General features: G+C 39.0%; 2 protein-coding genes across 5 annotated transcripts in view; one reads left to right on the top strand and one right to left on the bottom strand.

Annotated features, from left to right (window-relative positions):
- PIAS1 (protein inhibitor of activated STAT 1) overlaps positions 1-11797 on the top strand; it is a 50255-nt gene extending 38458 nt beyond the window's left edge. For all 4 annotated transcript variants that reach the window (XM_063448737.1, XM_063448738.1, XM_063448740.1 and 1 more), the window contains exons 7-14: positions 3558-3663; positions 5349-5422; positions 6025-6185; positions 6680-6810; positions 7246-7426; positions 9095-9237; positions 9948-9985; positions 10531-11797. In XM_063448737.1, the coding sequence (XP_063304807.1) occupies positions 3558-3663; positions 5349-5422; positions 6025-6185; positions 6680-6810; positions 7246-7426; positions 9095-9237; positions 9948-9985; positions 10531-10818 (1122 nt within the window). In that variant the 3' untranslated portion in view covers positions 10819-11797. The remainder of the gene's footprint in view (positions 1-3557; positions 3664-5348; positions 5423-6024; positions 6186-6679; positions 6811-7245; positions 7427-9094; positions 9238-9947; positions 9986-10530) is intronic.
- Positions 11798-16201: 4404 nt separating this feature from the next.
- On the bottom strand, positions 16202-23268 carry CALML4 (calmodulin like 4). Its single transcript, XM_063445611.1, has 5 exons — positions 23194-23268; positions 22175-22205; positions 21305-21445; positions 18401-18589; positions 16202-16405 (listed from the first exon to the last, which is right to left on the bottom strand). Exons 1-5 carry the CDS (start codon positions 23194-23196, stop codon positions 16308-16310), a joined length of 462 nt encoding a protein of 153 aa, XP_063301681.1. The 5' UTR covers positions 23197-23268; the 3' UTR covers positions 16202-16307.
- Between the last annotated feature and the right edge of the window lie 657 nt (positions 23269-23925).

Here is a 23925-nt window from a genome sequence, read left to right as displayed (position 1 = left end):
ATATAGTGGCTGTCTGGAACACAGCCACTAGAGGTGTGTTAACTCGGCAAAAAGCTGTAATTATAGTAACAGGAGTTCCCTGGTTCCTCCCACGTAAATATTCAAACTGTTTCCGATTTGTTGTGGGTTCTGCTAGGTGCTGGTGACTTCCTCTGAGAGCCGGAAGCTCCTGCACGTAGCCAGCTCGTAAGCAGCATGCAATCAGCTATGTTACGGTTTACTTAATATTAATAATTATTATTAAAAGTGCACATAGAAATACGAAGAGTAGGTGTTTTTTTTTTGTTTTTTTTACGGTTTACAAGAAATGCAAAATTGTTTCTTACAACTAATGTTGCACAGTCTGGAAACTATATAGATATTCTGAATGGCCTCTACATTTTTAACAAGGGAGTTTTTTTTTCATATATATAAAAAAAAATTTTTTCCTCCAAGATTCCATTGCCATAACTTGACACTGATGGGCCGTGTTATACTGGTAATTGGAAATTTTCTACATTTCTTGGGTTAAAGGAGCGGTTCGGGCACCATAGCAACTTCCTCTAAATGAAGTTATGGTGCCAGAAAGTCGTGAATTGTGAAGAGTGTGCGTGTCCACTTCTCCCTCTGACTTCCTGAAAATTTCAGAGGGTTCAATGAGAGCATCGGACTGGGTGCCACTGATAAACTTTTTGAGGGAGAGATTTTGCTACTATAATGACCTTGGCTTCGTGCTGCACAGTTTAGCCCACTGCATCAGCCTCAAAGCAAAATGCCGAAAAGAATACAATCTGTACTCATGCTAGCACATTAGTTTTATTTAAATGATACTGTTCATATAACTTTGATCTTTAAAGTAGTTTTACTTAAAATCCTACTCTTAAAGGGACACTATAGTCACCAGAACAACTACAGTTTATTGAATTTGTTCTGGTGAGTAGAATTATTACCTTCAGGCTTTTTGCTGTAAACATTGTCTTTCCAGAGAAAATGCAGTGTTTACATTACAGCCTAGTGATAACTTCACTGGCCACTCCTCAGATAGCTGTTAGAGATCCTTCCTGGGTCATGGCTGCCTTAAATGCATCCAAACATTCAGTGTCTCCTCCCTCTGCATGCAGACACTGAACTTTCCTCATAGAGATTCATTGATTCAATTCATCTCTATGAGGAGATGCTGATTGGCCAGGGCTGTGTTCGAATCATGCTGGCGCTGCCCCTGATCTGCCTCCTTGTCAGTCTCAGCCAATCCTATGGGGAAGCATTGTGATTGGATCGGCCACCACTTCTGATGATGTCAGCAGACAGCTTGTTTTTCCTGAGGCAAACAGCATGTAGAGCTATAGATTCAGGCTTGAATACAGTAAGACTTTTACTATATTGATGGAGGCATGAGGGGCCCAGGGGAGCTAGATGGTGGTTTTAACCACGTTTGTGTTCTTGACCCTATAGTGATCCTTTAAATGAAACATTAAAATGTACAGAAGTTTGCATTTTAAATGTTAAACTGATATAGATTATTTTATGCAAACAAATATGTTTGAATGTCTATCTGTTCCTGTCCCAATCTGAGATGATTAAATTGCGTATACGCAGAAGTAAATTCACACTGACACACGGAGTTCAGGTTAAAAGAACTTCGAGAAAATTTAATGGCATCTGGTTAAAAAGCAGGCTCGCAGACCCTTATAAGAGCAAAATTACATCATCATTGAATATCAAGATAACAACAAATAAACATCATTAATTGTGTTAAGTGGCTATGTCAATGTCCACCCATCAATATTATTAATTGGCTCAAGTACTAAGTGGCTGGCTAGTGTCCTCCCACCGAGAGGTGGCGTCATCTTGGACACGGGTGTGGACACAATGGTTCAGGCGCCATCTTACTTAGCACGAGGCTTTACTCGATGGAAGGGGGGGGCTTTAGGCGCCATTTTGAGTAGTTAGTGATGTTATATTCGAGGTTAGGTTCAAGGCTTTTTAGAGAATGGACATTTCATTAGAGCAGTTTCTCATGAGCTAGCTATGGTATACTTTGTTTCATATTACAGGAACTTGATGATTCCGGTGTTAGTCATATCCTTCTAGAAGATACATACAATACATTCTCTTTCTAATATTCTAAATGCTGTTAGGAAAATCTGTCATATAATGAAGTTAAATGGAGTTAATGAGAAATTTAATAAAGGTTTTAATGGAAAATTTAATAAGGTTTTAATAATTCCATAACAAAACCACAGTGGCTTAAATTAATCTATTTTGACTTAAAATATTAATCGTAAATAATCCTAAAACTTTGTCTGCTAAAAGTTTTTTGTGTGCAGGCCATATTGCAAAATACTGGAGTACTTGGTTAACATTAATACACTAAACTGTAGACAAAACTGATATTCAATAAACAGCTTGCATTGAAAATCATGGTAATTAAAGGGCTAAAACCTATATTGAAGGACTTCTGCAAGCTTTAGCTTACTTGGCATTTATATTCTAAATGTAGACTCCATTTCAAATAAGACCCATCCCAATTTAATGTCTCCCCTTCTTTTGGTTTTTCTTTCCTCAGTCTGGAATAACCTCTTGTCCATTTCTTTCATCTTGCCTAGAATTGCATTTCCCAGCATGCTGCCATATCTATGATGCTCAGTGTCCTCATTTCACCTTGTTTCCCTTGTACATAATATTTGTACAGATGAATAGGTTGGCTGTAATTCTTCTATCTACTCTTTGTGTGAAAGCACTTCACATCTTATGCAGATCAAGTAAACTTAAATCAGAAGAGCAGTAGATTGAAGATTGGTGGTTAAGTGGGAGTCTCTTAATCTCATTTCCGCACCCCCTGCTGAGCTCAGAAAAAAAATCCACATAATGGTCCCCCCCTTCCCCCCCCCCAATCTGAGACGTGTATGTATCTGTGTGTGTGTGTGTGTGTGTGTGTGTATATATATATATCTATATCTATATATCTATCAGGAAGTGGAGCATTGCACGATGTATGTTAGAGATCATAGCTTACTCTATTTAACCAAAGTGCACTTTTTTTTTTTTTTTTTTTTTAAACGTTTCCTTGTAGATGTTTTATAGTTGTTTTTTTTTTTTTGTTTTTTTTTACTTGTAGAACTCATTGGCATTTCGCTAAGTCTGCTTTACTGGGTTCTTGTGGCCCAAAATACTGGTTACATTGCACGTGAAGCAGTGTGTTAAGGGTCTATAAGTACTCACTGCAGCAGAGCGAGCTCAACTCAAAGCAGATCTAACTGTTCATTTAATTTGCCATCAATCTGTTATAGTTGCTATTAGTGAGTTGTATTTCCAGTGTGACTGACATAACACTCCATATAAATATATATTGTATTCACTTTCTAGAGTTTGGCTGCAGTTCCCTGCAGATATTGGCCACTATACCCTGCCAATAGTTAGAGGAAATGCTTGTGGTGCCCTCTCTTGGGCTCTTGATATTGTAATTATGTCTTTACTTGGTAATGCTGTAAAGTTATTATATTGTAGTCATTTTAAACATGTCCTATTTATTTACAGCAAAGATTATCTGTCCTCTTAATTATTTATTTTTCTCCCAGAATTTTTCCCTTGCTGTTTATCTGGTCAAGCAGCTGTCATCGTCCATATTATTACAGCGGTTACGAGCAAAAGGGATCCGCAACCCAGACCATTCCAGAGCACTGAGTAAGTTTAGTCTTTCCCTGGGATATTCTTCTAGCTGTTTACATTGTTGATCCTGATAAGTTCTGTATCTGGGATCTGTCTTTCTTCTACACACGCACACACCCCGCTGTAATATTCACAGAAAATTGGTTTAAGCTGGAGGCCATGATGGTGCGTGTCAGACCTGATGCTGTTTTTTGTGAATACATTTTATTACCAAAGATTTCATTTGGAGAATTGCCATTTGTTTGACCCAGTCCAATCCTTCACCTTCTTGTGTATTAATAAAAGAAATCCATTAATTCTTGCACTAACTGAATAATAAAACATTTAAACTAAAGCCAAAGAACTTCTAGAAAACAAAGGAATGCATCTCTTAACTGGCAACAAAACTCTTATTACTACCAGTCTGGCTTTTGCGCAGATCTTGGTACAAAGGGGATAATACCAGACAAGTACCATATTCTAATGCAAGTCACTTAGGCTGAGACAGGTGGAATAGTTGAAAGTCCAAGTGTCTTTAGGAATGCTTCCAGCTGTTATTGTCATTACAGTTGAATCCCCTTTTTTTTTTTTCTTCAAAGTTTTTGATTTAAATTTATCCACAACTATTGTAATTAAATATAGATTACCTTACTAGTTCTGATTTGTTAAATGCCTAAATCTAAGAGGGGGACGTTTGCTGATCTTCATGCTCCTCTTGTGGTTCAGCCCAGCGTTGATAACTTTCAGGAGTTGTTCATGCAGGGATTCCCTATCAGGCTATTTTCCAGCCTTGCGGGTATTCCTCTTTCCAGTGATATCCCAATATGTTGAATGCATTTGTTAGCTGCGTGCTGCTTTCAATATGTTTCACATCTTATGGATTAGAGTGGGGCCGCTAAACATGGCCCCTGTAGAAAGAGGGGAGCCATCTAAATTGATATTTGTATCTCCCCAGTAACTGCAGGGACCTAATCCTGCTGGTGCACAATTTGCATGAGGTTCCATGATGGTGACTGCATGTTTCTAAATCATCCATCAAAGGGAATATATGGTCCTGAAAATAAAAATCATTAGTTTGGGATTATAGTCTTCCTTCCTGCAGTGTATACACTGCCAAACCGTTTTCTCTAATGAATCTAAATATTTGCTTGCTTCCAGCACCAGAACTCCTGTCAGGAAGACCCATTAGAGGCTTGTATTAACCCATTAAATGACCACTATATGCACCCAGACCACGTCAGCTCAATGAAGGGGTCTGGGTGCCAGGTGCCCCTAGTTTGAACCCTGCCGCTGTAAACATGGCAGTTTCAGAGACACTGCTAGGTTTACATTGAGGGTTAATCCAGCCTCTAGTGGCCGCTTCCGCAATCCTTAATGCATAAATTGCATTGTGTAATGCTTTCCTATGGGCGGTTTGAATGCGCGTGCGGCTCTGGGGTGCTATTAACCCTATAGTGCCAGGAAAAAGAGTTTGTTTTCCTAGCACTATAGTACTCCTTTAATGTAAAAGTTTTTTTAAGAGTTTTTCACTCTATAGGGCTAAAAGTACAGGACCATTGCACCCAGATCACTTCATTGAAATGTTAGTAGTCTGGTTGTTTGTAGCTCTTTAAGGGGTTAAAATGCTGAAAATACCATATTTGTACCTGTTGATTAATGACAAAATTTGTGTTGGTGTTTGTCAGTGTTTTTTATTTAATATACTTCATCTGTATCTCCAGTTAAGGAAAAGCTCACAGCTGATCCGGACAGTGAAATTGCTACAACTAGTTTACGAGTTTCTCTCCTGTGTCCGGTAAGGGCATTAACTTTATTTTGTATGTATGTGTTATTGTTTATTTTTTTTGCATACAATAATCATTAAATGTTTGTATGGTGCTGCATAATGTGTTGGATCTTACAAATCTCAATTAAAAAAAAACACAAGATCATGGAATTAGAAAATGTATACATCTTATGAACTAGATTAATTGACATGATATGCATTGTAATGCACAATTTAGACATGTTTGCGTTTGTATCAATGCTGAGAGCATGTATGTTAAATCAGTACCCACCTTGAAGAGTGAACAATAATGTGCATAATATCTTTTGATGTGGATTTGTGTGTTGAATTACTTGGTCTGCTTTCAGCCTATTGCAGTTCTGTTAATAAGCTTTTGAAATTGGGATAGTTGTTGCTTACTGGTTTGGAGAGCATTCATTCTCCCGATTCAGGGGTGTGGCATTTACATCACTAAACTAGTCATTCCTGTTAACGTAGCATTGCTAATATGCTTCAGTTTTTCCACTATTCCTTCTGAAGATTTTGAGTGTGAAATCTTTTTACGTTGATAATTTTGTTCAGGCACAACTGTTTTGCTATACTTTAATCTATACCCCTGTTTTTGTTTTCAGCTTGGCAAAATGCGGTTGACCATCCCCTGCAGATCGCTGACCTGCTCTCACTTGCAGTGCTTTGATGCCACTCTCTACATCCAGATGAATGAAAAGAAGCCAACCTGGGTGTGTCCTGTCTGTGACAAAAAGGCTCCATACGAGCATTTAATCATAGACGGGTGAGTTCTTCTTATTTTCTTCATGTGCATTGAGCTCCATGGTACAACTGTAGGCGACAGATGAAAGGATCTCATTAAATTCCTGTTTTGGTTTTGCATATCTCTGAGTTCGCAATCATCTTCTAGAACCAGTTAACTTTCTGTCCCACCCTCATGTTATCCACACTTGCTCTAAAAAAATCTCTTCATTTAAATAAATGATCACAACACCACTGAGGTACAAAAGGACCTGCTGTGTTGTAAATGTCTGTTTGAGACCAACAGATGGTTCCTAGCATTGCCTCTATCGTATAATAAAGGTTTTTCCAGTGCGTAAAAGTAACGTGCCACTGCAAGCCTGGAGAGTCCATAGAACACTCACCAGGGTTGAATTTCTGCACTCAAGGGCAGAATTTTCACTTGCAAAGAACTAGTAATGAATGAATATTTTGATCCCTGGGTCTGTAAAATAATTAAAGATGTTTTAATCATTTTTGTGTTTTGCATTTTGTTAGACTCTTCATGGAGATATTGAAATGTTGCACAGATTGTGATGAAATTCAGTTCAAGGAAGATGGGTCATGGTCACCCATGAAGTCAAAGAAAGACGTACAAGAGGTCAAAAACTCTTACAATGGAGTGGACAGTAAGTGCCCATTATTGTCTTTACAGGATGTAGCACTTCAGCCTTTATTAACAGAGCTGTGGTGGCTCACATTATTGCATTCAATCCATTACCACATACATCACATAAATGAACAAGTTTTATAAAATGGAATTGCCTGTAATATCCATGTACTGACTTTCCATACGTAAATGGGTTTTTTTTTTGGTTTTTTTTACGACCTCTACTAAATTTATGCCTATTCTCCCAATGACATTTTATTGATCTTTGCTTTGTAAACAAGCTTTATTAGAGGTATATTTTCTATGGTTACAAAGATAGTAAAGGGGGAGGGGAGTTTATTATATTCTAGTTGATTTTACTCTGGCACACTTAGCATATATGTGGCATGTGCACACCTACCACTGGTAATAGATCTTTAATTGCATCTTCTAAGTTGCTTTAACAATGTTGCAGGTGGATGTATCAGCAGCACTGTGGATAATCAAGTGAGCTCTCATCAGCAGTCTCACAAAAATAAAAAGGTGGAGGTGATTGATTTGACAATAGACAGCTCATCTGATGAGGAGGAGGAAGAACCATGCCCGAAACGTAGTTGCCCGTCCATCACTCCAGCATCCCCAATTAGCAATAAGAGGTGAGTGTGTTATGTATTTGACTACCTGACTATCAAATATCTGAGTGCAGAGAGGACATGGAGGAAACCCATAGGACAATCCAAAATCATGTAAGTGAGAATTTGAGAATGCTAGAACAATGACATGTTTTAGGCTGGCCTATCTGAATCGACACCATAATAAAGCCAAAACGTCGTTGTGCTCACCTGTCCTGGAGTAATGGGGAAAAAAGCAGAAAGTGATTGAAAAATTATGCAACATGCAAAATGCATGAACTTAAGCCGGTTTATTCACTAAAGTGTGAATTCAAGGCCATTGTAGCCAATCTGAAAAAAAGTCTATGCTTCCCCTTTATTTAAGATTCAATTCTTGATAATTCTTTGACTTGCCAACAATTATCTCATTAGTTAATAACACTGTAAGTGTGTTAAGGGCCATATAGCTATTTGTATCCATGTATGACAAGATGCACTTAAGCATGCTGTTTATTGGGCATTATATCTGCAATACTACTTCAGGCATCATTGACCTATGATCTTCAAACAACAACTTTAGCAGTTTTGATGAATAGCTCATGCCCCTTGCAGTCTCGCTATTCAATTCTCTGCCATTTAAGCGTTAAAGGGACACTATAGTCACCCAGACCACTTCAGCTCAATGAAGTGGTCTGGGTGTCAGGCCCCTCTAGGGTTAACCCTGCCTGATGTAAACATAGCGGTTTCTGAAACTGCTATGTTTACATCTGGGGTTAAGCCAGCCTCTAGTGGCGCATCGGCAATGGTTGAGGCATATTATGCCTCAATCACGCAGAGCGTCCATGGGAAAGCGTTGAAAACACTTTGAATGCGCATTCGGCGCCGGTGACGTCAGACAAGGATGCCGGGGGGGGGGGGGGGGGAGAAAGGGTGAGTAGCGGAAGGGGTTTTAACCCCTTCAGCGCCGCGGGAAGGACACCCTAAGGTACTATAGTTTCAGGAAAACTAAGCGGTTTTCCTGACATTATAGTGTCCCTTTGAATCACTTTGTTTATGCCGCCCTAGGTACACCTCCCTGTATGTAATATGCACAGCCTTCATAAACACTTCCTGTAAAGTGAGATCTAATGTTTAATTACACTTCACTTATTGGAAATTCTGTTTCATTTAGAATTTATCTCCTGCACTGTTAATAGTTTAAGATAGACCATGAAGAAGCCTCATGTGCATGAATAAAGTTAATTTACAGAAAAAGAGATAAAAACTGCTAATAAGTTGGCATTGGAAATGCTTTTTTTTTTTTCTCTCATGTAGGCTGTGTGACTAAAGGCTGGACAGAAACAAAAGTGATTTAACTTTTAAATGACAGAGAATTGACCAGTGAAACTTCAGAGGCATGAACTATACAATAAAACTGCTTCATTAAGCTTAAGTTGTTTTGGTGACTAGTGTCCCTTAACTGCAAAACCTCTTACAAAAAGCAAGTTTGTATTTTTTTTTAAATGAGTCGGAACAGGTGTAGCCATCACTAGTTTTTAAAGCGCATCCTCCCATGCTTCCCTGCAATGTGCAGTCAGCCAAGGGAAGGTAGCACATTTAATGGGTGTAAATCCTAGAAAGGTGTGACTGTAATAGCAGGAGAAATCCAATTACAATACAATGTTCAGTAATTTTATATATATATATATTTTATTTTTTTCCCCCTCCTTCCAGTATGTTAAGTCTCCCTCACCAGGCCTCTCCTATCTCTCGGACACCAAGTCTGCCTGCTGTGGATTCCACGTACATCAATACACCCCTCATCCAAGATTACAGACATCCTTTCCACATGGCACCCATGCCAGACTACTTACAAGGTACAAGCATAGAATGCGTATCATACTGTTGCTCTTTAGTCAGAACCCTACTGGCCATATGTCTTGTGTTCTAGGTGTCAGCATTAAATTAACAATGACTAAACCTGACCTTCTAAGTATTCTCTCTGAATAAGAGAAACCAGATAATTTTTTTTAATCCCTAAACAGTTTCCATGCATACAGGAGTAATGCTTATGGCATACGGTTGTCATACCCATTTTGCATCAGAGGGCTTTGCTTAATAAATCTATTCTACCTTCTTTCGAAAGAAATGTTATCTTTTGTATTTGTTTATTTTAAGGGTGTGGGGGTGCATATATATCATGCACCGACTCTCATACTTATGAGCTATATATTATTTAAAGTACAAGACTTCCTAGTAGTGTCTAGTGGGAGACCCATTTAACCTAAATTACCCTGGTCTCAGGAGCATCTCTTAGTAAAGTGAAATGTGCATCTTCTATTCTGGTCAGAGCAATGCAATGACCATCTGTACTGGAGCAGATGTAGTGCGAACATGTCTGGTGGCAACTAAAGGCCAACTCAGAGATATGTAATGGTAAAATGGTTATTGCTTAGAACAACTTATTACACATATATATTATATATATTTTCCTTTTTTTCATGTTCTAGAACATTTTTTCTTAGTTTGTCAAAGCCATTTAAAGTGTTTCAGCTCACTATTAAACTATTTGGCATTTTCTTTACAGGACTGGATTTCTTTCCATTCTTATCGGGGGAGAACCAAGTAAGTCTGCATTTTGGGGAACGGTCTGTCTACAATAATAAAACTGGGGCAATTACAATGAACTCTAATTTTGTGTATATTCACTTTTTTAGTAATCTGCTTGTGTGTGTGCACGGGACATTTTTACAGTAAAGTTATCTAAAGCACCAACACATACCTAAATTAAATTCTCTAAAAACAAAGGTTTAGTTCTTATATACCCTTTACCATTATTTATTTTGTCACTTTACAAGTGTCAATCATTAGAATTTAAACAACTAAAAAACAAAACATTCATGAGTGAAGTTTAGGTCTAGCGGAACAGTGTTTGCTTCATTTACCTTATTACAGCATTATGTTAAGCTTTTAAAAAGAAACAAATGCCCATATAGTCCTCGAGATTCAAGTTTTTGAGTCAAGAGCTTGCTTAGCAGATGGGCTTCTGGAATATGGTAAAGGTTTTTTTTGTTTTGTTTTGTTTTTTGAAAATGGATTAGAAGTTCTGCATGTCTTGTTCCTTTCTCTAATGTAGCTTTTCCTTTATTTTCTTCTTCTTCTTTATACAGCATTACAATACTTCTCTACTTGCAGCAGCTGCCGCCGCAGCTACAGAGGAGCCTGATTTGCTTCATTCTTCGCGTTTCTTTCCTTACACCTCCTCTCAAATCTTCCTGGACCAGCTAAACGCAGGTGCAAGTGCTTCACTCCCAGCAACTAATGGAAGCAACAGTGGCAGTAACAGCAGTTTGGTTTCCTCAAACAGTCTACGCGAGAGCCACAGTGCAGCAAGTCGGGGACCAGCAGACAGTTCGTCTCTCTATGGCATCATACCAGATGTAATCTCCTTGGACTGATGGCCTGTTGAACATGACCCCTTTCACACACACCCTGAGGACCCTAAATCCCATCCAGTACCCAGTTCCTTTATTTTATTTTTAAGGGAAATGCTAAAGATAAAACTACTAAAAGAAAACAAAAAAAGACATGTACAGAGAACAGAACTATATTTTCAGTTTTACTTTTGTATATAAACCGAAGACTTGACTCACATGGTAACAAAAACTGAGATATGGACCCACCTTTTCCCCTGCACTTCCATGTTAATTTTCAAACTGCACCCTGGAGACACTCTTGGTCCAGAGCTCTCCATCCCAGTTAGTATATGTTTTATTTTTCTTTCCCTTGGCTTCACGGCATTGCAAATCTAATTTAATTACTCCTGGACCCCTTTACAGCAGACACAGTATTGGTTACTCTCTCCTCTCTGGCCCTGAGGGGTGAAATCATTCATTCCCTGAAGGATTCTCCATTCCTGAAACTAAGCTGGAGTGATATTTTGTTTTCATTTAAACTCGGCACTTTTAACAAAGTATTTATTCTAATGGAAGTCACTGCGGCAACCATAGCATTGGTTTCCTATGGTCAGTGCGGGATGTGGCTGGTGGATTTTGAGTATCATAATTTAATTTTTGTTTTTGCCAATAAGTGAACATTTCAAAACCAAGCACTTCAGTGCCCTACAACACTGAAAGCTGGTGTTGAAGTTTCAGTTCTAGCTGAACTGTATATGTGCAAGAAAGACCACAGTTTATAGTGTGACACAATGTTCTATTCTCATTTATTTGGTTAATAAATGTCATGGCTTTAACATTTAGATAATGGCACTGTATAGGAAGCTCCCTTGCTGTTAGGTTCTTTGATTGGGTAAGACTCAAAGGCATCTACATTGACTGTCATTAACTGCAGATTGCTATATTCTTGTATGATCAAATCGTAGTTTGAACCAAATTCAGAATGCAGCCCTATGCCTGTATTTTGTGGCAGTTAAAAAAAAAATTAATATATATATATATATATATATATATATATATATATATATATATACCCTTTTCAACTATGTAAAATCTAATTTAGCCCCTACCTCACTCATATTGCCTTGATACAACCACACATTTGCAGTCTACCAGCATTTTTATTTTATAAATAAGAAAAATGAAAGAAAATGCTGTTAGGTTCCACACAGATACCCATAACGGGTATTTGTCCACTTTTAATATTTTTATACATCTTATGTATATGACAAAAATGTATTTTTGTTTCTATGCTACTATTTCAGACCCTGTCTAAAATATTGCATGTTAAGAGAATACCATAGAATCTCTATCACCTTTTTATTATCCAGTAGTTCTGTAAAGGTTGGATGAATGAATAAAGTACTAATTGTGTAAATTTGTATAATTTTACATTTCTAGGTATCCATGAACAGCAATCTTGCAGTTTTTGGACTACCTCTATACAATTAAGTATGTATTCCATATCTGTAACTTTTTTGTAATTCTTTCACCACTTTACTACAAAGTGATAGATTAAAAGATTTCCTACCGTATCCAGATTAGTTTTCAAGCTAACTTAATGTTTTATGTGGATAAACTCCTGCACTAATTTCTGAAAAATATTGACTATTTAGGCTAAACTGCCTTCTAATTTTAATGTATTGGACAGTTTTATAAACTGTTGTTCTAGATATAAAATAGTGGGGATTTAGTTACATTATTTTGCACACTGTGCACAAGCAGACCACAACTCCAAAGTACCTAATTTTTTGTCTGAGGTCTTAAATGTAATGATTTCTCGTAAGATAAATGTAGTCTGCCTCTGCTATGCTCTGTAGTAGGGCATCTGGCAGGGGAGATGAGCCATTACCTGAATCTCATGAAGTCTATTATTCTGCCTATGTGGATACACACAAGTATTCTGGGTGCAATGTGTACGGTATATGTTAGACCTTGACTAGAATGTCCCTGCAGGTTAATACAAAAGTATGAAAGGCAGGATTCAAAAAGCAATAAATGTTTTTTTTTTTGTTCTTTTAGAAGATGACCATATTCAAATTATTCCTGGATATGCTCTAGGAATTCTATGGAATATATGAACACAACCATAGAATCACACATTTAAATAGTGCCTGCTCAATCTTTGACCTTTCATGTATTACCTAGAGCGTATGCATTCATACAGATATAAATAAAATGCATACATCGTTCCATTTTATGTCGTCGTCCAGTCCTCCCCTCGGTCTTTCAGTGCTTATTTTGGTTCCCTCTTTAAGACACAATCATTCGACTTAACATTAAAGGAACACTATAGGGTCAGGAATCCAAATGTATTCCTGACCCTATAGTGAAAAACCCACCATTTAGGTTGCTTGCCCACCCCCACTCCCCTTAGCCACCTTAAAGGTTTTGTTTTGTTTGCTGGTAGAGCCTATGCTATAGGATGGAAGATTGTTGTACAATGCATGTGTTCCTACTAGTGATGTAGAAATGGCCTGTGTGTCTAGGAAACAGACTTATGTAACCACTTTCCCAATCACCACCATGATTTCTTTGATGCCTACCACAGACTGTTAATTGGTATCTTTTTATAATAAGCTCAGGTACTTTGAAACATGAGCAGTGTGTGAGATTTTATATTGCCACATATGCAGTCTGTTTTGGCATGTTCAGCAGTATTTGTAAGACTAACAAATATTTTTTTCATGATCAGAGGATGGTTACTGGGAGATGGATATATCTATTTACAGATGTCAAAACACTATACTGTTAGTTGTGCACCGGATATGTGTGGATGCAATACACACATACACGCTAGTCACAAGCTTCCTAGAATCTGTAAAAAAAAAAAAAAAAAAAGCACATGGTATTCATTCAGTTATACATTTCATTGTTGTTGCCAGTCAGACCTAAATAAGCTAATATAACTGGAAGCAGCAACATTATTGCTAAACCCAGTTTTGATGATGATTCTTCTGTAGAATTTTTTTTTTAAAAAAAATACTCTACAGAACATGTTAATCTAGTAGCAATATTTTTTTTTGTACATCTTTTTTTATGGGATGTAGAGGCCTACCTCTCACCTGATAGGTTAACCAGATAAGCAAACAAATGATCCAGGAATTCTTCCAATATTCTGAATGTGTGTTGGTTTCATTGGTATCAAGCATACACCTTTGTGGTTTTTTTTTGTTTTCTCCTTTTCTAAAACTCCCATCCATTGTCCTTGCCCAAGTTTGAGGACACTTAACGTCTTACAGACTGGCCATCTCAGGAAACCCATAGCTATTTAGAATTTCATGGAAAAGGTTGTGGGCTATTTTTCTGATTCTAAAAACTTAACATTTTACCAAAACTCTCAAAGTGAAGGTTCTTTGACCATGCCTTGAGTAGCCTCAATAAAACCTTCTGAAAACTGGAGAGGGGGGTGGGGGGCAGTGCCATGATAATGTTTCACTTTTACATCTAGATTGGATGCTTTAAAAGCTGTATCTTTTGAGCCATGAACGTTTTAATAATTTTGTCTTTAAACATTAGTGGTCTGCTGCTCTTTATCCACCACAAAAATAAACCTGGAGTGAATCAATTTTATGATGTCCAGCCAAAGGATGGACATTTTAGTGCAAACTTAGTGCTTTGTACCTGCTTTTTTAGAAGGATTGTGTTCTGTTTGTGATTTCTTTCTATGTTTTAAAGCTAAGTTTGGGAGCGCTGGGGATTTGGTCCTGTTTATTAATTATTTTAATTGGTAAGCAGTAGATTGGGCAGGAGCTAATGTACATAACACCAGGATTTGTCACTGGTTTCCATGAACTGTACCTGTAACTCATTGCCTTAAAAATGTGTCCATATGGCATGCTAGACCAGCTGAACAGCTTTTAATCATCTCAGCGCCGGGGGGGTCTTATGTGATAGTGCACAACCCCCTGACACTTAGATGGTTAAAACATGTATAGTAGGCCAATGTCAGTTTGTATAAAGTACCAAGTGAAAATATTTATTACTTGCATTGAAAAATTGTTTACTTATTGAATGTTACCTGTTTCTGTAGAAGTCTTTAGATGTAATAAAAGAAGCATTCTGATGTTCTGTGTTTTCTCGTGTCTTGTGATGCACTATGTTCGATGATGTGCAATAGGTTTCCTTAGCTGACCTAACTACATACCCTGCACATTATTGGCTGCTGTCTGGATACAGCACCATGTCATACTTTTACTAGTGAGCAAGTATGATGTTTAAAACAAGTGGAAATACAGACAAATCAAGAACACAAAGATAACTGCAAAAGTCTTGAAAATATGCTATTGTGTTGCAGTAGGCAGTGTGTGTGTTTAACTTGCAGGTTTTTTTTTTTTTAACTCAAACTGCTCAGCCCCACCATGGATGTTTTGCAGTAGACCGTCAGGACCAATTTGACACAGACATAGAAGGTATGATAGTCGTTTCCAGAAAGTCACATTCTAATTAATAAACCTGGTGTGACCTACACATTCAGATGTACCATTTTTCTGTGTTGTCTTCCTACATATGTCTAAATTTATGGTGAAACTAAATCCCCATATTTAAGATAGGCGACTAAGTAGCCTTGCACAATTTTAACCCCTTAAGGACACATGACATGTGTGACATGTCATGATTCCCTTTTATTCCAGAAGTTTGGTCCTTAAGGGGTTAAAGCTTTATTTTGCTGTGCCCGCGCTGTTCCTTAATCTGTATTTTGTAAAAATAAGTGCCTTCCACTTGCTGAGGCAGATATCTTACCTCAGACGTATTCAGGACTTTGTGAACTGGAAAGGAAATTCCTCTTTACTTTTGGTCTACAGTTTGCAGTTCACTTGGCAGTTACATAGCTCCCTTGTAACCAGATTAACACTTACTTTAACTGGATTGAATGTCAAGATCATATTATTGTAAACAGTATTTTATAGTTTTTTTTGTAGACAATACAGACAGTAACAAACATTTGCTGTGAGTCAATGTGCATTAAACTGTAAATCAGTATAGTCGCAAAGGCCCGATAAGCTTTATAAGTGGTGTTACCAAAGGCGGTGATCCTTTTTCGTGAATTGTATTTATTTTTTCCTCTCCACAGAAAGCTATATATTCCTCATTAAAGAATCCAATGTCAGTCTAAATATGCATACCAAATAGCATGTTGACTCTAGAAATACAAGAAAAACACTGCAATTGGGAATCTGTGTTTAAGACGTGCATAGAAGAGAAAATGTACATTCTGTCCACTATACTGAAACAAGATCTCATGTTTTGGAACAAACTCCTGTACGCAAGCATCAAGATCATAACTTTGTATTGGAGATAGGATTTAGCTATAATTTATTTGCGATCTATATATTATAGTGGGCTGTGAGCATCAATGTAAATTGCAAACCATAATTCAGACCGTAATCAACAGCTGGAAGCAGGGCTATTGGTATCTTTACAAAAGTATTGGCGTGCCAGCCTGGAGATGGTTATCTTGCGGTCTATGGTTTCAGCCTGAAATCTGAAGCTTAGTAGTCGGCTACTGGGAGTGTTATCTTCCTAACAAACTCTTCATATCTCACCATCCCATCAGCTCCTACTTCAGCATTGTGAAGGAGATCATCAACTATGAACAGAAAAGTGGATAAATATATTATTCACAAGCTTAGAAACATTAGAGGTACTGGCCACAAACTATTAGTACATGCCTTTCCCTTTGTGGGTGATAACAGCCAATGGTAAGTTTTTCATTGCTAACCATGTGTAACAGCAAAGGCTAACAGTTAATGCTCTGTGTAGTATCAATATCATGTGCACCCTCTTTAAGGAGACATTCAATAAAGGGGGCTGTTTGCATAAAGGAAAATTATAGCATTAGGAATACAAGCTTTATAGTATCTGTGTCAGTAACCTTATACACCCACAATCTGATAAAGGGATAAAACATTAATAAAACTAACCTCTTTACTGCCCAGGCTTCCTCAACACTGGCTAGGTCTTCTACAGCGATGTCATGTCAATGGTGGGACCTAATACGCACACACTATACTCGCATTAATGATACCCCTATAGCAAAGCATTGACTTAAAGGACCACTCTAGGCACCCAGACCACTTCAGCTTAATGAAGTGGTCTGGGTGCCAGGTCCAGCTAGCTTTTACCCTTTTTTTTTTTTTTTTTTATAAACATAGCAGTTTCAGAGAAACTGCTATGTTTATACTGAGGGTTAAGCCAGCCTCCAGAGCCTCTAGTGGCTGTCGCATTGACAGCCGCTAGAGGTGCTTGCGTGCTTCTCACTGTGTAAATCACAGTGAGAGCACGCAAGCGTCCATAGGAAAGCATTATGAATGCTTTCCTATGCGACCGGCTGAATGCGAGCGCGGCTCCTGCCGCGCATGCAGCCGATGACGTCGCGAGGAAGAAGAGGAGGAGGAGTAGAGCTCCCCGCCCAGCGCTGGAGAAAGAGGTAAGTTTAACCCCTTCCTTCCCCTAGAGCCCGGCGGGAGTGGGTCCCTGAGGGTGGGGGGCACCCTCAGGGCACTCTAGTGCCTGGAAAACGAGTTTTCCTGGCACTAGAGTGGTCCTTTAATGTTTTTTCCCTAGATGGGATTGCAAGATCTTTTACATCTTCAAGCATAGCATGAGTATGTCAAACTGTGTAAAACCCAGAGGTGCCTCTTGTGGCTGTCTGAAACACACCACTGGAGAGATGTAAGCCCTACAATGTAATTATTGCAGTTTCTTTAACCCAGCTATGTAAGATACAGCAGTTTAAAAGCCACGCACTGCACCCAGACCACTAAGGTGAAGGGGTCTGGGTGCCTTTAGGGTCATTTTAGTTTTGCAATGTTAAAATTCAAGGAGTTTAAAAGCCTCTCGCGCCGGTCACTGGCAGCTATTACAGGTGCTATATCGATCAGTGCGGCTTTTCCATCCAGACACAACAGTCCCTATCACCACCAAACAAACACTACAGTTCATATCCCCTGCAAACTTACACTACAGCGTTTCTCTTCCCAACACACACACTACAGTTCCTCTTTACATGCACACACCAACATTCTATACGGCAAACAGCCCCATCCCCACACATGCAACCCTAAAGGCAGTATTCTCCACACGCAACCCAACCATGCAAGCAGCCTTCATACACACCCCTCCTCCCAGCATGACCCACTTATTGTCCATCCACCATTCTGTCATACCCCAAACACAATAGTGGAAACCTGATTTCTTGGGTTTCAGTGCCAAACAAGGATTTTCTAATGTCCAACTTAAGCTAAGTAGATGATGCACAAATATATTTGTGGTCAGGGTCAAAAGACGAGGGCATACAATACGTTTGTACTAAACCAGTAGTCGCAAGTCGGTTTTGGTGTGCCGAAACAGACAAATGGGTGGGCGCGCTGTATAAATAAAATTGGACAGGGGGCAGGTGGGTGCAGTGAGAAAGCTAGCTTGGGGGAGAGGGGATTGGACATCAAGGAGGGTAAATCTGGCTCTGAGTAACTTTGTTACTGATACCTATTCCAAGTAACATACTTGAAATCTAAACATATCAGTCCAGCAATATACTGCTAATAATGTATTGTGTACTTATGCATATTTTATTTTACCATACCTTCTTCAGTAGTCAGTTTCTCCCCCATTTGAGTAAGTTTAGCTCGTAGCTCAGCCAATGGGATGAGACCTTTCTTCTGCTTATCTGACATCAGCAATGCCACAAGGATCTCATTCTCTGGGTCTTCTTGCTTCTGCTGCCGGTACATAATTGTCAGAAAGGAAGAGAAGTCCACTTCACCATCTTTCCCTTGGAAGAGACAGGATGCATATCTCAGTCAATGAATTATTTTATAATTATTCTTTGAGTATCAGAGAGAAAGGGAATTGTTGGAAGTTCACTAGTGAATTGCAAATTAGAAAGTGTCTGGTACATCTTATACGAAGTGTTTTTGTGTATGTATGTGCCTTTAATGCATAGGAGAGAGATGACACATATGACAGGATCCTTCAGCTATATACATGCAACTTAGATGAGATGTTTGAAAATGTTTAAAAAAATCAAGTCTCCATGATCTAACCTGCTTCACTACCTACACAGAAAGAGGGAAGACTATAGAGACTGATAGGTTTCAAACGCTGTCTGAACCAAGGTGTATATGTATGTATTTTTAATACATTGCTAAACACAAATATACACCAGTCAAGCCCTAAGACTTACTTTTCCTACAGAAATATATAAAAATCCTGTCATACACCCAGGTATGGATTTATCCTATCCCAAGGTCAGTTTCCTCAACACCACCACCACGCTGCTTGTGGAATTGTGTGTGGGCAAGTAAATAGCGGCTGTTTGGGGATAGGGGTTTTAGTGTATGCATGTGGGAGAATAGGGCCTTTTTGTGTATTGGTGCAGGATAGTGGCTGTAGAGTGTATGTTTGGGAGGGAAATGGGGCTATTGTATGTGTGCAGGGAAATTATGGTTGTAGAGAATATATAGGGGAGGAGGGAAATCAGGTCTGAGTGGAGGGTATATGGACCATAGTGTGCATGTTTTGGGAGACAGTGGCTGTTGTGTGTTGTGGTGGGAGAACCGGGGCCTTTATCAGCATAGTGGAATTGTAGTGTGGGGGACATAAAAACCAAAAACTTAAATTGTATACTCCCCTTCCTGATCTTTATCTGGGAACACTCGCATACAGAGAATGATCTTTGAACTCCCCATTGGCCATTCTGCCCCTCTCCTGCCTGCAGCCCCGAGGCCTCAGTGGCCTTACGGCAAATCTGGCTATGCATATGCAAAAGGTATGGATGAGTATTTTTCATTACTTTTAGATTAAAGGGACACTATAGTCACCTGAACAATTTTAGCTTAATGAAGCAGTTTTTGTGTATAGAACAGTGCAACCCGCACAGCAGCTCACCCGGCACCACAAGCCCCAGGAGCAACACTGAGGGTCAAGAAGAGGAGGAAAGCGCCTTGGAGAGTGCCATGACGCAAAAAGCTTGGCGCTGCCAGGGCACACTACCTTCCTAGGTCAAGGCCTGGGCAGAGACAGTCCACCACGCATCACCCACGCTCTGGGGGAGCTGCTTCCAGTCAGGGACACAAGCATCCCACGGAGAGAAGTCCTCTAGTGAGGAGATGCAAATCTTCTGACCGGCGAGGTCGCCAAACCCGAATACTCACTGTCCAACAGAGACTTACCACACCTGGGGATCGCGGATGGCCTCATGCTTCCCTAAGGGGTCCAAGATATGACTATCGCAGCCACTCCCAGCAAGCTGAACCGCAGCACCACGGCATCACATACCAGACTGCTATAGCTCATGGACCTGACTACATAGCTGCAAGTACCCTGTAATAGCACACCTAGGACCATGTCACGGGCCTCCAGAAGGGGTATAGGCTAACCAACATGGACTGCTGGGGGGGGCTTCATTCTACTCTTCTGCAATACACTACAGGAACAGACCACATGGCCCATAGTCAGCATTACTTTACCTTATCCTTATGTTATTTTTCATGTTATCAAACTTTTATACTTGTCTTCTTTAGCTACTAAGACGACCTACACAGGGCCCCTGCCTCCTGTATCACATACCCTACAACATGGGAACCTTAAGCAATCAATGGAGCTGCAGGGGTAGTACCCTTTATTGACACATGCCTAGCACATTGGTATCAGCAAAATGTCAACCTTTTAAGCTAAGAACACGCGCTGAGCAGCAGCACATTAAGCCTGTTATACTCAAAGCGTTGCCCTACCAAAGGCTAGCCTCGTGTCCATAAGCTAGGTCTCCCCATAAATAATAAGTTGTCAGTTCAATTTCTAGTTCAAAAGCTCTTACTTACCCACTGACATCCTAGGCATCATACCTCTGCCCTCTAACACAGCAACACATTTAATCTTTTACTAACGTTGGTTTTTCTAGCCTGTTATTTTTCAAGTCTTGTACTACAATCTATATTGAAGCCTGTTTTTTTAACTCACAAAAAAAAACAAAGTGCAATTGTCTCACATGCCATGACAATGTATAAAAATGTTCGACCATATTAAGCTTGTAGATGCTGTCGTGGCTCTACCAGCCTGTATGTAATTCTTTTGTTGCACGCCAAAATAAAGAATTAAAAAATAAATAAATACAAAATTTTACTTGATGAAAGGATTATTTTAAAAACCTGTTTTGAGGTAAAAGCGGTCATTTATTATAATTATTTATTCGCTCTAGAGTAAGGGCAGATAAGTTACATTACCACTCCCATTATTTTAAGTCTTGCAGCACAATACCTTCCTGTGCCAAGAAAAGCAGGAATCTCTGCTCATTCAGTACATATTACACATCACATACCATCTGTGCTGGTAAAAATTAAGCCCTAAAATGCATCCTGATCTCTTTAGGATTCACATTGAATTCAATATTGCCAGTATATTTGTAGCATTTATTGAATATTTCGTAACCACAGCCAAGTATATTGGCACCTCATAAAATATATTGTATCCCTCCCGACCCAAATCTTACCAATTTTATGGACTAGCAAGTGGCGTGCAACTTCGTTTGGTGTTGGGCATGTGCCCAAACAGCGCATTACAGTCAGAAGATCATTGGCTGGGATTTTTCCTCTTCCTTTCTTATCATACAGAGAGAAACATTCCTTAAATTCTGTGTGGGAAATAGAGTGAGGTAGCGATAAGTTTAAAAAAATAAAATAAAATAGCAAATAGGCCTCGTGACACATCTCCTGGCCCTTAGGTGCCGGTCTTCCTTTCTAATGCTCTGTTGAAGGGACACTATTGTGCCAGGAAAACAAAGTTGTTTTTCCGACAGCTCCCTATAATTCCCCCCCTTATTCTCTGTGGTGCAGAAGGAGTTAAAAACTCCTGTCTCTTACCTCAGTCCAGCGCTGATATCACTAGGCGCTGGCTCAGGTCCGTCCCCGCTACGCTTGCATTAGGCCAAAAATAATTGAGCAGTAAAAATGTAGAATTATGATCTATACACTAAAACTGCTTAATTAAAATAACGTTGTGTGCATAGAGTACCCCTTTAAAGGAACATAACCAGGCTTTAGTTCATGAGAGCTAACAGAAGCGCAAAAGCATGAGCTCCCTGCTCTCCTGTAGCGGCGGCAGGGAGTGCTGGCAGACCTCTGGTCAAACTATTCTGAATGGCTTGATTACTTACTACAACATGCTCTAATGGTTATGGGGGATTGAAGTGCTCCTTTAACACACCTATATTAGAATGGACACAGGGCAATTACAACGTTTAGGAATTGCAAGGATGAAAAGTTTATCTCGTAGAGCACGTCACAACAGGTAATGCTGATAAATACCAATATTAAGCCCACCCTAAACATACATTCATGACACCACAGCAGTTCTCACTCACTGGTAATTTCATCCTGAGACAGGAACTTGGTCTGCAAAAAAACAAACAGTTATCGTATAGGTAGGTATAATGTAACACTGGGCAAATAATTCTTCAAAAAGGTAATTGGAATATCTCCAAGACCTTTCAAATGGAAAAGATTATGTTGATCTTTTCCCAACTAGCAAAAATTAGTTGTAAAATAAAAAAAATTAGCAGTCGAACATTAACAGGAAACCAGATTTATTTTTTATTACTGCAAGTAAAAAATGGACATGTAATATAGCCTTGTAAATAATTCACTATTTTTAGAGCATCTACTAGCTTCCACTTGCTCTATGGCAGCAGTCATCTTTATTCTTCTCTAGTCAAAAGCATAATTTTTCTGCTAAGACTATGCACAATTACATATGAAACCAATTCAAATGCATTTTTTTTTTTTTTTAAAGATGTCTGCCATTTGTGCATGTTTAGATTTGTGAAAGCGCATTAATTCATGATTACCTGCATGGTTTTTGGTCAGGAAAACAGAGTCTGATCTAAAAGTACTTAAAAGAACAGGGGCCAGAGTGATTTACAGACATGTGTATACTACAAAATAATATACACCAATATATGTAATCTTTCATTTTAATATGATAGTTTTCCCTTTAACCACCGACCCCATAGTTACAGGATACATGTTCCTTTAGATCACGGTAGTGCAGGCAAGACATCTATTATGAAGGGATTCAATCTCAGAGTAAAAGAGATTCAAACTCAAATGTATAACATTGTAGTCTTATCCACAGCTCACTGATAGCAATTGGGTCACTTAATGCAAACAACCTCTGTGTTATAGTTAGATTCTCTTTGCGGTCACTTCCTGATTACCTTGTATAATAAACGCATTCAGGTACAAATGGAACAAAAAAACAAGAGAGACACTCTTGCTAAGTACTACTATGAGAACCCACATATATACATCTCTCCCATTATGCCCAGGCATTTCCTCTTATCCCCGAAAGCACAGATAGGACTAAAATTTACAGGTAACTCACCATGTCGTCAATTCTTAGTTGTCGCTTCCTGCTTAATGGGAGATGCCAAAGTCCACACAGAATGAGCTTCAATATTCTGAGAGATCTGCTGCTATGGAGACCCAGGGTCAGATTCCATCTCTATAAACCACCTGTAGGTGCTTGGAGTCTCATTACATTCATACAGAGGCTGTTACACGACACCTCTTCGCCCATGAAACATGCATACAATGGAGGTAACACATAACCTTCCAGGTAACTTAGAGTCAGATTCACCCTTGCCCTGCTTGCTTTATTAATGCGGTGTATTGCCAGGGGACCTGGAGCAGAGACCAACCATGTAAAATACTTCTCTACATAAGAGTTTTAATATTTCATTGAAAAATATGCATAGGGTAGTATTCTGGAGTTACTGCTAGAGATTGTCATCTCTGTATATTGTTAGAGGAAAAAGAAAAAAGGATGAACAATCTGATATTTACTAAAGGCACATCTTATTCAGTACAATCGGGTTGTCTGGGTCAAAGTGAGCCATTCACAAGCACGGACTTCTACTGTATAAAAAAGAAGTACACATTCTGTATGTGATAAATTTGTAATTTATTCACTCTGATATGTTCTAGTACGAGTCAAATACGCCTGCATTTTGTTTTGCATGCAGACTTACAGCAATCTACAATATTTGCCCACTAGCAGTGCAGATGAATACAACTGGGGTCCGCATCTACACCCCCCCATTAACCAGTAAGAGGC

This window comes from Pelobates fuscus, chromosome 3 (assembly GCF_036172605.1).
Source record: "Pelobates fuscus isolate aPelFus1 chromosome 3, aPelFus1.pri, whole genome shotgun sequence".
Classification (NCBI taxonomy): Eukaryota; Metazoa; Chordata; class Amphibia; order Anura; family Pelobatidae; genus Pelobates; species Pelobates fuscus.
Note: the sequence above shows the minus strand (reverse complement) of the source record. Positions and strands in the feature narration are given on the sequence as shown.